Consider the following 13,594-nt stretch of genomic DNA (forward strand, 5'->3'; position numbering starts at 1 on the left):
GCCCTGAGCCAAAGGCAGCACTAAACCGCTGAGCCACCCGGGGTGCACTAGTTTAAGATTTTAGGGGGGCACTCCCCCCTTGGGATATATACCAGTAGGAATCAGTGATCAAATTACATTACCATTTGAAATAATTCCTCTGAGTTTATGCCACCAACTCAAGAACACATTTTGTTTTGAGTTTTAGAAGTTGCTTTTAAAAAATTAGATTGTGCATCTACAATTTTGTAATTATATAATTACATAAAATATGTGGCTCCTAAATCAAATTGATCAAACATGTTGTATTCTGAGAAATCTAACTACCGTCCATTCACAATATACCAGAGTATATGGTCAAAAGAGATTTTTTTGTGAACATGTTAGGTGAGAAAGGGTATTTCAGTGTATTTCGATTTGCATTTTCCTATTATGAGCATTTTTTCATGTTTGGAGGTCATTTGCATTTCTTTTTGATATCTCATTCATTTTATTTTTTTATTTTTTTTTCTCATTCATTTTAAAAATTGTGTTATTCACCCTTTCTTCCTGCCTCCTTTTTTTCCCTCTTCTCTCCTTTTTTTTTTTCCTTTTCTACTCATCCTCCTCCTTCTTAGCCTTCTCTTTGTCCCTCTGCTCTTCCTTCTGCTTTTCCCCAACTTCTTGACTTATTAGAGATATTGGCCCTCTCTTTATCTCTTCAAAAATTTTAATTTAGGGTTAGGGATGTTATTTGTCTTTCTTACAAATTAAAGATTTGTTTAGTCTTTTCACACCTCTTTTTAATAACTATCTGCATTTTCTATATCAGATAATCTCATTTGAGAATTTTTTTTTATTCAAGGCACTTGGTATCTTCTAACAAAAAGTAAAACTTTATGGAAAAATAAAAAGGGGAATATTTCTTCAAAGAAGAGAGACAAATGGCCTAAGGCTTCAAAGGGAACATGACTGTGTAGGGCTTCTGTTCTTTTTTTTTTTTTTTAAAGGTTTATTTATTTATTTATGAAAGAGAGAGAGAGAGAGGCAGAGACACAGGAGGAGGGAGAAGCAGGCTCCATGCCGGGAGCCCAACGTGGGACTTGATCCCAGGACTCCAGGATCGCACCCTGGGCCAAAGGCAGGCGGTAAACCGCTGAGCTACCCAGGGATCCCCTTCTGTTCTTTTTCCTAACTCACTTACCTGTTTTTTTGCATATAGGAACAAAAGTATACTGTGCAAATAAATGAGCTGGAGGGACGGTTCCATCAAAAAGCCAGAGAAATTGGCATGATTCAGACAGAGCTGAAAACAATAAAACAATTCCAGAAGAGAAAAATCCAAGTGGAGAAAGAATTAGATGATGTAAGTTTCTTTATTTCTTTAAATAAAGGAAATTAGAATTAACTACAGGTATACTTTGGAAGTATTGCAGGTTCAGTTCCAGAGAGCCACAATAAAGTGACTATTACAGTACTATACTTATGTGTGCAAGAGCTTTCATAGACATTTACTCCTGTGAGAAGGTAAAAGACTCCCTTTGACATTCTAGAGATTATTATTATTTGTGAGAAAGTGGAAGACATAATGAGTGTTGCACTGGGTGCAAGTCTTATTTCTAAGACTTTTCTAAGCATTGATTGATTTTTTTTGTGACCAATTCTTAGCCAACACATCCTTTCACATCAGCAATAATTTTTTTATTCTTTTTTTTTAAGATTTTATTTATTTGTAAGAGAGAGAATGAGCAGAGGGGAGGGACAGAGGGAGAGGGAGAAGCAGACTCCGCACTTAGCAGGGAGCCTGATATGGGCTCAGTCCCAGGACTCTGAGATCATGACCTGAGCTGGAAGGCAGAAGCTCAACCAACTGAGCCATCTAGGCACCACCACATTTATCAGCAATTAAATCTTTGGAGTGACTTCAATAAGAAACAAATTACAGGGCAGTCCCTGTAGCCCAGCAGTTTAGCGCCACCTTCGGCCCAGGGCAAAGTCCCACGTCGGGCTCCCTGCGTGGAGCCTGCTTCTCCCTCTACCTGTGTCTCTGCCTCTCTGTGTGTCTCTCATGGATAAATAAATAAAATCTTAAAAAAAAAAAAAAAGAAATTACAGTTCTTGGGAATTATAAGGGGCAAAATAGCAAAGTCCTAAAGGAAAATAGGTTTAGACTAATGAAAGATGATTTTAGAACATTTTAGAAGGCTCTCTGTTAAGGGTAGGCAGGATGAGAAAAACTAAGTACTTTTAGAAAGTTTCTCTGACCTTGCTGTGCTTTTTCTTTTACTTCCCATCCCCTCAGCTCAGATATAGTTTTTTGCATTAATAATAATAAATGACATAGGTGAGTGCTGGGCATAGTAGATTAAATCAGCTTTGTGACTTTGGGCAAGTTGCATAAACCTCTCTATACTTTGGTTGCCTAATCTGTAAATTGAGGATAATAAAGGTTACTCACAGGCTCATACAGTTGTTGTGAGGATGAAATGAGTTCATATATTTAAAGTGCTTAAAATACTGTATGGCACTTAAGTGAAAATTATATTGATAGTGGCATATAGCTCTCTGCAGATAAAAGTCCTGATTTATAGCATTTGCTGATTTCCTTAGTATGAATACTTTTATTATGGCCAATTTCAAGTACCAATTTTAAGTTTCAACATGCTAGCAAAATTCCTGGTATGAGCCCACTGCAATGTGCAGCTGAATATTGTTGCTATTACTAGTAATAGCAGTATATTACCAAACCTAATATAATCTATTTCAGGTAGTGGAGGGGCTAAAAGTTTGTGCTCTGAAGCCAGACTGCTAAAGTATACTGTTTTTACTACTTGGGTATCTTGTTAAATTTCTTCTTATGAAACATGGAGGAGAGAGTAATGGTATCAACTTTAAAGGGTTATTGTGAAGACTAAATGAAATAATGTTTTAAATGCATAGCACTGGGCACCTGGGTGACTCAGTTAAACATCTACCTTTGGCTCAGGTCATGATCTCAGGGTCCTGGGATCAAGTCCTTCATTGGGCTCCCTCTGCTCAGTGAGGAGTCTGCTTCTCCCTCTGACCCTCCCCTCTGCTTGTGCTCTCTCTTTCTCTCTCTCATGCATGTGCTCTCTCTCTCTTTTTAAAAAAGAGATTATTTAAAAAATAATAGAGATTATTAAAAAATAGTTTTTTAAAAAAGGTAAATGCATAGCACTGTATGGTAAATATTACCTGCTGTTGCTGATCCTGCTGCTATTATCACTGCTGCTAAAATTATGATTATAGCTATTAGTATTATTAAGGCCCTTCCACCATCCCTTTTAGTGCCTCTCACTCTTGAGCATGGTGTTCTCTGAGCATGCAGTGCCCCTCAAGCTCTCCTTGGGCTACTCAGAACCCTATTTAACAAGAACAAGCTTTGATGGGAAACCAGAGTTCCTGCATCTTATTTCTTTTTTTTTTTTTTTAATTTTGTTGAATTTTATTTTTTATAATAATTTTTACTTATTTATGATAGTCACAGAGAGAGAGAGACAGGCAGAGAGAGAAGCAGGCTCCACGCACCGGGAGCCCGATGTAGGATTCGATCCTGGGTCCCCAGGATCATGCCCTGGGCCAAAGGCAGGCTCCAAGCCGCTGCGCCACCCAGGGATCCCCCTGCATCTTATTTCTGTTTACCTTTTAGCTAATTGCCAAATTGAAACAATATATGAGAAATGAATTAAGTTGGATAAGATAATGTAGTGTTCAAAATCATAGCCTTCAGATCCTAGTTCCACAGCGAATAACTATCAGATAGTTATTTGGATAGTTTGTTAACTTGAGTCTCAGACTCTTCACTTGTAAAATGTGGCTGCAATATCACCTGCCTCCTTTTAGAGATGTTATATGGATTAAATAATGTAATGTGTGTAAAATACTTAGGACAGTCATTCCTTTAATCCCCAGTAAGAGTAGTAGCATAGTTGTTATTGTTTACTTGTTGTTATGATTATATAGCTTTAAAAATCTTAGTAGAGTATTCCTAAAAGCTCTAATTAAAGGAATGAGATGGCACATTTCAGGCAAGTTAGGAAAGGGGAAGATACTTTCTTAGACTGGAGGAATGTGGAGGAGTATGTTTTAACTCTTTTTATCACAATTGCAAAGTTATCCCCAGAACTTCCCATTAGGCTGACTTTGTTCATGAACTTGATAAGTTGTTGCTTTACAACTGTTCTAATAACTGTTGCTTTAAAATTGTTCTTAATTTCTGTAGCTCACCATTATACAAGCTCCTTTGAAGTATTTTCAGAGGAACTCTCTCCTCCTATGGGTTTCCAAACCTTTGAAGTCCTTAAAATAGCAGCTCTATAACTGTCTTCTCTAGTTATTTTATATTTGTGTTCTTTAATTTTGTAAACTGAGAATAAAAGGAGCCAAATCATCTATTTGTGTATGTCCTTGTCACTCCTCACTAGTTCCTGGATTAGTACTTAATAATAAAACTTGCAGGGTTCCTGGGTGGCTCAGTCGGTTAAGCCTCCACCTCTTGATCTCAGCTCGAGTCTTGATCTCAGGGTCATGAGTTCAAGCCCTGCATTGGGCTCCAGGCTGGGCATGTGGCTTCTAAAAATAATAACAATAATAATAAAACTTGCTAAATGAGTGATACAAGGCAACCATCTAAAACAAAACCCTTTTATGGAACTCATACAATCTTAGAGCTGGAAGAAACTTTAGGGCCTACCTAAGTCATTCTACTGACAAGAATACTGAGACAGAAAGATGTTAAGTGACTTTCATGGTAAGTTGTAGAGCTGGCAGCAGAACCCCAGTGACCTGCATCCCTGTACAGTGCCTCTAGTCCTGCTCCCTCTATTTTTTCACCTTCATTAGTTACTGCAGGAAAAATTACCCCCAAATTTAGAGCTTGCAGCTATAATAAACATTTGTTAAAAGCACAATTTCCATGGGTCAGGAATTTGGAAGCAGTTTAATTGGGCAGTTCTGGTTCAGGGCATTTTATGAAGTTGCAATCAAGATAACTAGCCAGGGCTTCAGTCATCTGGAGGCTTGATTAGAGCTTGAAGATCTGTTCTCAGGTGCCAACTCACATGCTGTCAGGTGGGAGCCAGTAAATACTGGGTGGCCTCAACATCTTCCCATAGGGGCCTTACAAAGGGGCCCTGAGTGCCCTCATAGTTTGGTCAACGACTTTACCCAAAGTGAGTAATCCCAAAGAAAGCCAGACAGAAGCCATCCCTTTATTTCTTTCTTTTTTTTTTTAAGATTTTTATTCATTTATTCATGAGAGACACAGAGAAAGAGGCAGAGACATAGGCAAAGGAAGAAGCAGGCTTCCCACAAGGAACCTGATGTGGGACCTGATCCCAGGATCCTGGGATCATGATGTGAGCTGAAAGCAGACATTCAACCACTGAGCCACCCAGGTATCCCTAGAAGCTATCCCTTTCTTGACCTAGCCTTGGAAATCATAGAGGTTGTGTATGTATTTTAAAACCATCACACTACCACAGTCCAAAGTATGTATTGATGCAGGAATGTTCTGATCACCTCCCTGAAGAATGTTTAGTATTTCTCTGTTGTAAACCCAGTATTGCCCAAATGCCCTAGTGTGAAAGTCAAGACCCTACACCTACTTTGTAACATTATTTTCTCCTTTTACTATACTTCCCCATGCACACCCCCTTTTATTCACCCAAAGTGGATATTTACTTATCCCTGAAGTCTTTTCTGCTGTTTTTACATAGTTTCCACTGTTTCTTCTATCTGGAATATACTTTCAACAGGTCTTTATACATTATAATTTTACCTGTCCTTCAAAGGCTCAGCTCAAATGCATGTTCTCCATAAGGCAGTCCCCCAGAGTCATGTTTAAAAATATTAACTTAAAAAAAGTAATCATTTTCTTCTTTCCATTTGTGACAGCTTGGATGAAACTTCAGGATGTCATGTTAAGTGAAATAAATCAAAAAGCTAAATAGTGTATAATATCACTTATAAGTGGAATCTAAAAAGAGCTGAACTCAGAGAAACAGAGAGTAGATTAGAGGCTACCCAAACTGGCAGGGAAGGGGTTATGAGGAAATATTGGTCAAAGGGTACAAACTTCCAGTACTGAGATGGACAAATTCTGGGGAATCTAATGTATAGCATGGTGATTATAGCTAATAATTCTATATTATATGCTTGAAAGTTGCTAAGAGAGTAGATCTTAAATGTTCTTACCACAAAAAAGGAATGGCAATTAAGTGACAGTATGGAAGTGCTAGCTAATGCTATGGTGGTAATCATTTTACAATATATAAGTGTAACAGATCAACACGTTATATACCTAAGATTTATACAATGTTGTATGTCAATTTACCTCATAAAGCTGAAAAAAAGAAAAGATTATTAGCAAAAAAATAACAATTTTCTTTGTGTTTTCATACCACTTTGTATCTCTTTTATACCCTTTAGCCTATTCTACCTTGACATACTTATTATTTGTCTTATCTCCCCTACTAGATTACAAATCTTTGGGCCATAAACAGCATTGTTCCTTTGTATTCCTTGAAATACAAGGTACACAGTAATGCTCAATAGATCTTTGTTGAATGCTGAGTAGTTCTTTAAATTAAAAATGTAATTGATGGAATATCAAGTTTTCTGTTAACTAGAGGAATCCTTTCATAATGTATATGTATGTCGAATCATCATACACTTGAAATACTTTACTGTTAATAATTCCTCAACAAAGCGTGAAAATTTTCTAAAAGGAATATAAAAAAATTTTATATGAAAATCCTGGGGATCCCTGGGTGGCTCAGCCGTTTGGCACCTGCTTTCCGCCCAGGGTGTGATCCTGGAGTCCTGGGGTCGAGTCCCTCATTGGGCTGCCTACATGGAGCCTGCTTCCCTCTGCCTGTGTCTCTGCCTCTCTCTCTCTCTGTATCTCATGAATAAATAAATAAAATCTTTAAAAAAAGAAAAAATCCTGAAGACTGAATCAAGTTAAGATCCATAACTTTTTAGAAACTCCCAAAATAGCTATCAGAAGTATAGGTATACATTCTGAATCAAAGTGAATTAACTAGTGGATACTCTAATGGGCCACGGTATGATTTCTTTTTTTAAGAACAATATTGCCACCTAATGGAGAAATAGGTTTCAGACTTTTCAGAAAGAGCCATGGGCCATGGGATGCCTGGGTGGCTCAGCGGTGGAGCGTCTGTGTTTGGCCCAGGGCATGATCCCAGAGTCCCAGAATGGAGTCCCACATCGGGCTCCCTGCATGGAGCCTGCTTCTCCCTCTGCCTATGTCTCTGCTTCCTCTCCCTCTCTCTGTCTCTCATGAATAAATAAATAAAATCTTAAAAAAAAAAAAAAAAAAAGAGCCATGGGCCAGGAAGACTTAAAATTCAAAGGCAAAGGATTATGGGAAAAAACAACGTGATTCTCTGGAATACCAAATACGGAAGAATTAAAGCAGGTGTAGGAAAAAAAAATAATAAAGCAGGTGTAGGGGCCCATGAACTTAAAATGGGAAGGGAATGTATACACAGAGGAAGAAAATTAATTATAGTGTATATATAGAATTCACTATGCAAATTAAAAGAAGCTAATTTAGGGGATCCCTGGGTGGCTCGGTGGTTTGGCACCTGCCTTCGGCCCAGGGCGTGATCCTGGAGTCCGGGGGCCGAGTCCCGCATCCGGCTCCCTGCTTCTCCCTCTGCCTGTGTCTCTGCCTCTCTCTCTCTGTGTCGCTCATAAATAAATACATAAAATCTTAAAATAAATAAAAGAGGCTAATTTAGATTATCACAAGACATTCAAAGCATAAATTTTAAAGAAAAAATGATTTCTATCTACGTGATTAACAGAAGGAGCATACATTGGTAGGTTGCAGTTATTATTTTTAATAATTTTAGTTTTTCTTCTTTTGACAAACTGATAATACCCATTTCAGCAAATTTAGGTGATAAAAAAGAAGAAAATTAAAAGTCCTCCCCTGACAATTATACTACCTAGAGATAACTGGTAAATATTTTGGTGTATTTTCTTTCCATTTTTCTTCCTCTGTATTAGAAACATTTAAAAATATATGCTTTTAAAAACGAGGTTATTTTTTTTAATGAGGTTATTATTTAAAAACTGTTAACCTGACTTTTTTGCTTTTATTGTGAATATTTTTCAATGCCATTATATATTATTCTATAAAATCTTCTGACTAGATGTATGGAATTCCACTGGGTAGATGTATCATGATTTATTTTTCTAAAAGATTTTATTTATTGAGAGAGTGAGAGAAAGAGAGAGGAGGGGGAGGGGCTGAGGTGGAGGAGAGAATTTCAAGCAAACTCCATGCGCAGCTCAGAGCCAGACATGGGGCTCAGTCCCATGACCCTGAGATCATGACCTGAGCCAAAATCAAGAGTCCATTGCTCAACCAACTGAGCCACCCAGGCACCCCAATTATTATAATTTGTTAATTGATCCCTTGTTTTTGGACATCTGGACTTTTTATAGAATGTGTAGCAAATTTTTTTTTTTTTAGATTTTATTTATTTATTTGAGAAAGAGAGCATGAGCAGTAGGGAGGGACAGAGGGTGAAGAAGAAGCAGACTCCCAACTCCCTCTGACATGAGGCTTGATCCCTGGACCTTGAGATCATGACCTGAGCTGAAGGCAGACACTTAACCAACTGAGCTGCCCAGGTGTCCTTGGGCCCTTGGACTATTTTCTAATTTTCCACTATTATACACCATGATGCATATCTAAGTAATAATATTTTTCTACATCTGTAATTAGTGTTTAGGATAACTTCTTAGAAGTGGAATTTATAAGTTAAAGAACATAAACTTTTAAAGGTTTTTATAGATGTCAATTATTTTTTGAAAGGTTTGTTAATTTATGGATTTCTGAAGGGCACCTGGGTGACTCAGTTGGTTAAGCATCTGCCTTTAGCTCAGGTCATGATCCTGGGGTCTTGAGATTGAGCCCTTTGTTGGATTTCCTGCTCAGTGGGGAGTCTGCCTCTCCCTCTGCACCCCCTCCCAGCTTGTGCTCTCTCTCAAATAAATAAAATCTTTTAAAAATTATGGATTTTTGAGGGAGTCCAATGGCATATGAAATCCCTGCACACACTAAGGTGATAGACATTTCCATAAATTTATATGTTGACATTAATTTTTAGTCTAACGATGTAAGAGGTCATTTAAAAAATTGTATGAAAAATACAGGGAGAAAGAACATCTGAAAGAGACATAAAATGGAGATTTGAGGCACCTGAGTGGCTCAGTGATTGAGCGTCTGCCTTTGGCTCAGGGTGTGATCCTAGGGTCTTGGGATTGAGTCCCATACCAGACTCCCTACTGGGAGCCTGTGTCTCTCTCCCTCTGCCTATGTCTCTGCCTCTCTCTCTCTCTGTCTCTCATGAGTAAATAAATAAAATATTTTTTTTTAATTGAGATTTAATACAGTTAGGACAGAGATCACAGGAAAATTATTAAGTATAAGGGAGGACAATAGTAGATATAATAATAACTAGCCTTTATATTAAATAGTTACTATTCTAGGTACTTTACATGTATTGTTTGTTATTTAATCCTTGCCACACACTATGAGCTAGTTACTATTATTATTCTCTTTTTATTCCTGGAAACCTGAGACTTAGAGAAGTGATTTGCCCAGAGTAAAACAGATGGCAAGTGAGAAAGATCTATCTCTTGGGGGAAACCCTTCTCTACTGCTTTTTTAATGACATGAAGATTAGATAGAGTATGTCTATTTCAGCCTGATGGATTGGCAGGAAATGTAGACTATAGGATCATAGCTTTAAAGTAGTTTACCCTTTGCCTAGAAGAGTTTTTATGTCCTTTTTATTCCATGTACACATGTTTTGAGGATAGAAGGATTCATCTGTGGTAATCATAAGGAAATGTGTTTCAGATTAATACTAGGAGGGGTGCCTGGGTGGCTCAGCTGGTTAAACATCTGCCTTCAGCTCAGGTCATGATCCCAGGGTTCCGGGATTGAGACCCACATTGAGTTCCCTGCTCAGCAGGAAGCCTGCTTCTCCCACTCACTCTGCTTGTGCTGTCTCTCTCTTTCTCTCTTGCTCTTGCTCTCTAAAATAAATAAATAAAATATTTTATTTCCCCCCCCAAAATAAATAAATGAAATATTTAAAAAATGGATTAATACTAGAAAGAATTTTCTAAAAATGGGAACTATGAAATGCTAGTCTAATGAATTCTGTGTCTCAATGTTTTTCTCATAGAAGGAATCTTATATTAAATGAGAAATTGTGGGATCCCTGGGTGGCGCAGCGGTTTGGCGCCTGCCTTTGGCCCGGGGCGTGATCCTGGAGACCCGGGATCGAATCCCACATCGGGCTCCTGGTGCATGGAGCCTGCTTCTCCCTCTGCCTGTGTCTCTGCCTCTCTCTCTCTCTGTGACTATCATAAATAAATAAATAAATAAAAATTAAAAAAAATAAATGAGAAATTGTATAGGACTATTAAGGTCCCTTTCTATTCCAAAATATTATTTTTAAAAATTGTATTTATTTAAGTAATCCCTGCACCCAACATGGAGCTCAAACCCATGACCCCAAGATCAAGAGTTGCATGCTCCTCCAACTGAGCTAGCCAGGTGCCCCAATTCTAAAATATTATGATTCTATGAGTCCACATGATATTTCGAAAATATGATTATGAGAACAACTTGTCCTGAGAACTATTGTTCATGAACAGCTTTTTAGAAACTGAATACTTATCTTGTGTCTGTAGAAGATTATTGGGAAAGATGGTACTCACAGGCAGGGATGTGGAATTGTTCTGTTCAGGATTAATGATGTATAATAATGTATAACGGAAATAATAATATATGTATATTGTATAATATGTATATTGTATAATGTATATAATGTATAACAGAAATAATGTATAATGTATAACAGAAAATGTTTTATTGAGAATATTCCAGGAATGTGCCTCAATCACCTTGAATTCCTATTGATATTTTTTTGTTGTTTTAATTACAGCTGAAGGAGAATTTAAGGAACACAGAGCAGAAACATCAGGAGACTCTTAGAAGATTGGAGGGCAGGTTTTTTGAAGAAAAGGTATGACATTTTAGAGTTAAATACTTTGTTTAAAAAAAGAAATATTTTATTGATTTACTAAAACAATATAAGTATCTATATGCATTCTGAGACATGTCAACCTTTCATTTGACTCTTACTAGAGAATATTTATCATATCATAGCAGAATTAAAAAAAAAACCAAAACAGGGAAATCGAAACCAATGTCTAGTCTTCTTCCCTCTCCTAGTTAGAGAGTCCCGAAATCCTCAAGAGGGATTATCAATTTACCGAGGCTTTAGGACACACCACCGTCAGCTTGGTGTTCCCCTGGTGGAAGGAGAGCTGCACATAACCACATTGTATAGGGGGATTGGATGGGAGAGGTCACTCTGTTACACATGAAGGTGTTTCCTCAGTCAAGCCAAGCCAGGCTAAGGATCTTAATAAAAGGGGCCCCAAAAATGTTCCTTAACATATCACAAACTTCCATGTTTCCTTGTGCCTCTGACATTAATTCTCCAAATTGTGGGAAGTGCATTGGAACACTTCTCTTCTACACAATATTTTCAGAGGACCCATGGTATTTCATTAATTCTTCTAATTTTTCATTCTCAGGGAAGAATTGAACAGATTTTTTTTTTCAGAAATTGGTAGGGATGTAGGAAGTTGAGGGTGGGGCAAATAAGTACTCATGTCAGGTTTAGATTTAGATTTGCTTCAAAAAGTAGCTCTAGATTCCCAATTTTTATAGTGAAAAATGTCATTTTTCTCCACTCCACCTAGGAGTGGAGCAGAAGCAGCATTTTGGTGTTCTCACTCTGGAGCACTTCCTGGTACTGTTAGGAATGGAAGCCCTCAGGAAGTCCTCAGCTGCTCTCAATTGCTTTTTTCCTCTATCCCATCCTATGGAATCTTGATCTCTTCTCTACTAAGTTTGTAGCATTTTACAAACAAAGCTTAGGAGTGCTTGATCATTTTATAGAATACCTGACCAACAGTGCTTATGTAAATTAGATTTTCTGAGGCCCCTGGGTGGCTCAGCAGTTGAATGCCTGCCTTTGGCTCAGGTTGTAATCCTGGGGTCCTGGGACCAAGTCCTGCATCAGGCTCCCCAAAGGAAGCCTGCTTCTCCCTCTGCCTATGTCTCTGCCTCTCTCTGTGTCTCTCATGAATAAATAAATAAAATCTTGATAGATAGATAGATAGATAGATAGATAGATAGATAGATAAATAGGATTTTTACATCTGGAAGTAGGTGGCTGCTGGCCTTTCCCTCATAGTCGCAAGATGGTTAATGCAGCTCTAAGATTTGTCTGTGTTTAAGGCAGAAAGAAGGGGGCCTCCCGTTGTGTCTGTCCTTTTATCTGCAGACCATAAAAGCTTTCCCAGAAGCTCTTAGCAGATTTCTTCTTACATCTATCTCATTGGCCAGAACCATGTTATATTGGATGCTGGGAAAGTGAGTGTGTTGTTTTGCTAGATACTAGTGGCAGCTGGGAAGGAAAAGGATAGGATGGGAATAAGTGATGGGATGGCCAGCTGCAGCAGTAGCCATCTCACCATGTTAAGTGTAAACCTCCTGGTTAGGTTCGAACCCCAGTGCTGCGCTGGTGTGAACCCCAGTGCTGCAAGTTTATGGCAGTGGGCTTTCCAGTAAGCCTGCTTATTCATCTCCTACCATAGCATGCTGCACCTGGTCATATAAAGGACTTCCCTCAGGTTACTGGTGTTTTGTTTTGTTTCTCCATTTAATCCCTTCTGTTCCTTAAATCACCAAGCCCTTTCCCAGTGTCATGTTTTTGTACTTTGCTATTCCTGTCTGGAATGTTCTTCCTCTGGCTCTGGCCCTTCTCATTCTCATTCTTCAGAGCTCAAATGTCATTTCCTCAGAGATAGACTCCCTAAACCCCAATCTAAAGTAACCTCTCTAGTGACTCAGTGGTTGAGCATCTGTCTTTGGCTCAGGTTGTGATCCCAGGATCCTGGGATTGAGTCCCCCATCAGACTCCTTGCAGGCAGCCTGCTTCTCCCTCTACCTATGACTCTGCCTTTCTCTCTGTGTCTCTAATGAATAATAAAAAATAAAATAAAATAAGATAAAATAAAATAACCTCCTTCAGTTACTGTCTATGTCATTACCTTGTTTGCTACATTGATAGTATCACAGGAGAGGTGGTATAGCAAACATCACATTGCCTACTGTGAATCTCTGCTCTGCCACTTACTAGCTATCTGATTCTGGGCAAGTTAGTAATCTCCCCTTCCCTCCATTTCCTCAGTCCTTGTTCTTGAGGATAATACTATCTAATTTTTAGGGTTATTGTGAAAAGTAAATAATACATGTAAAGCTCTGAGAATCATGCCTGGCATATAGTAAATGCTCAATGCATTTTAATTATTATCGTTGCCTGGATCTCACCTAGAATATAAATTGAGATTTTATCTGGGACTTTATCTGTTTTTTCACCACACAGAATCTCCAGCATCTAAAATATCTGGTACAGTATTAGTGCTCAATAGGAGTTTGTTGCATAAGTAAATAAATAACTCTCACCAAATTGTATTTATTTATTAT

At 38.1% G+C, this 13,594-nt stretch overlaps 1 protein-coding gene across 7 annotated transcripts in view; it reads left to right on the plus strand.

Moving 5' to 3' along the window:
• Positions 1-13,594, plus strand: part of BBOF1 (basal body orientation factor 1) — a 56,010-nt gene that overhangs the window by 11,374 nt on the left and 31,042 nt on the right. For 5 of the 7 annotated variants that reach the window (XM_049113716.1, XM_049113714.1, XM_049113715.1 and 2 more), the window contains 2 exons: positions 1,181-1,324; positions 10,977-11,057. In XM_049113716.1, coding sequence (XP_048969673.1) covers positions 1,181-1,324; positions 10,977-11,057 — 225 coding nt within the window. The remainder of the gene's footprint in view (positions 1-1,180; positions 1,325-10,976; positions 11,058-13,594) is intronic. The other 2 variants (XM_049113718.1, XM_049113717.1) reach the window with 1 other exon arrangement.

Source organism: Canis lupus, chromosome 8, assembly GCF_003254725.2.
Source record: "Canis lupus dingo isolate Sandy chromosome 8, ASM325472v2, whole genome shotgun sequence".
Taxonomy (NCBI): Eukaryota; Metazoa; Chordata; class Mammalia; order Carnivora; family Canidae; genus Canis; species Canis lupus.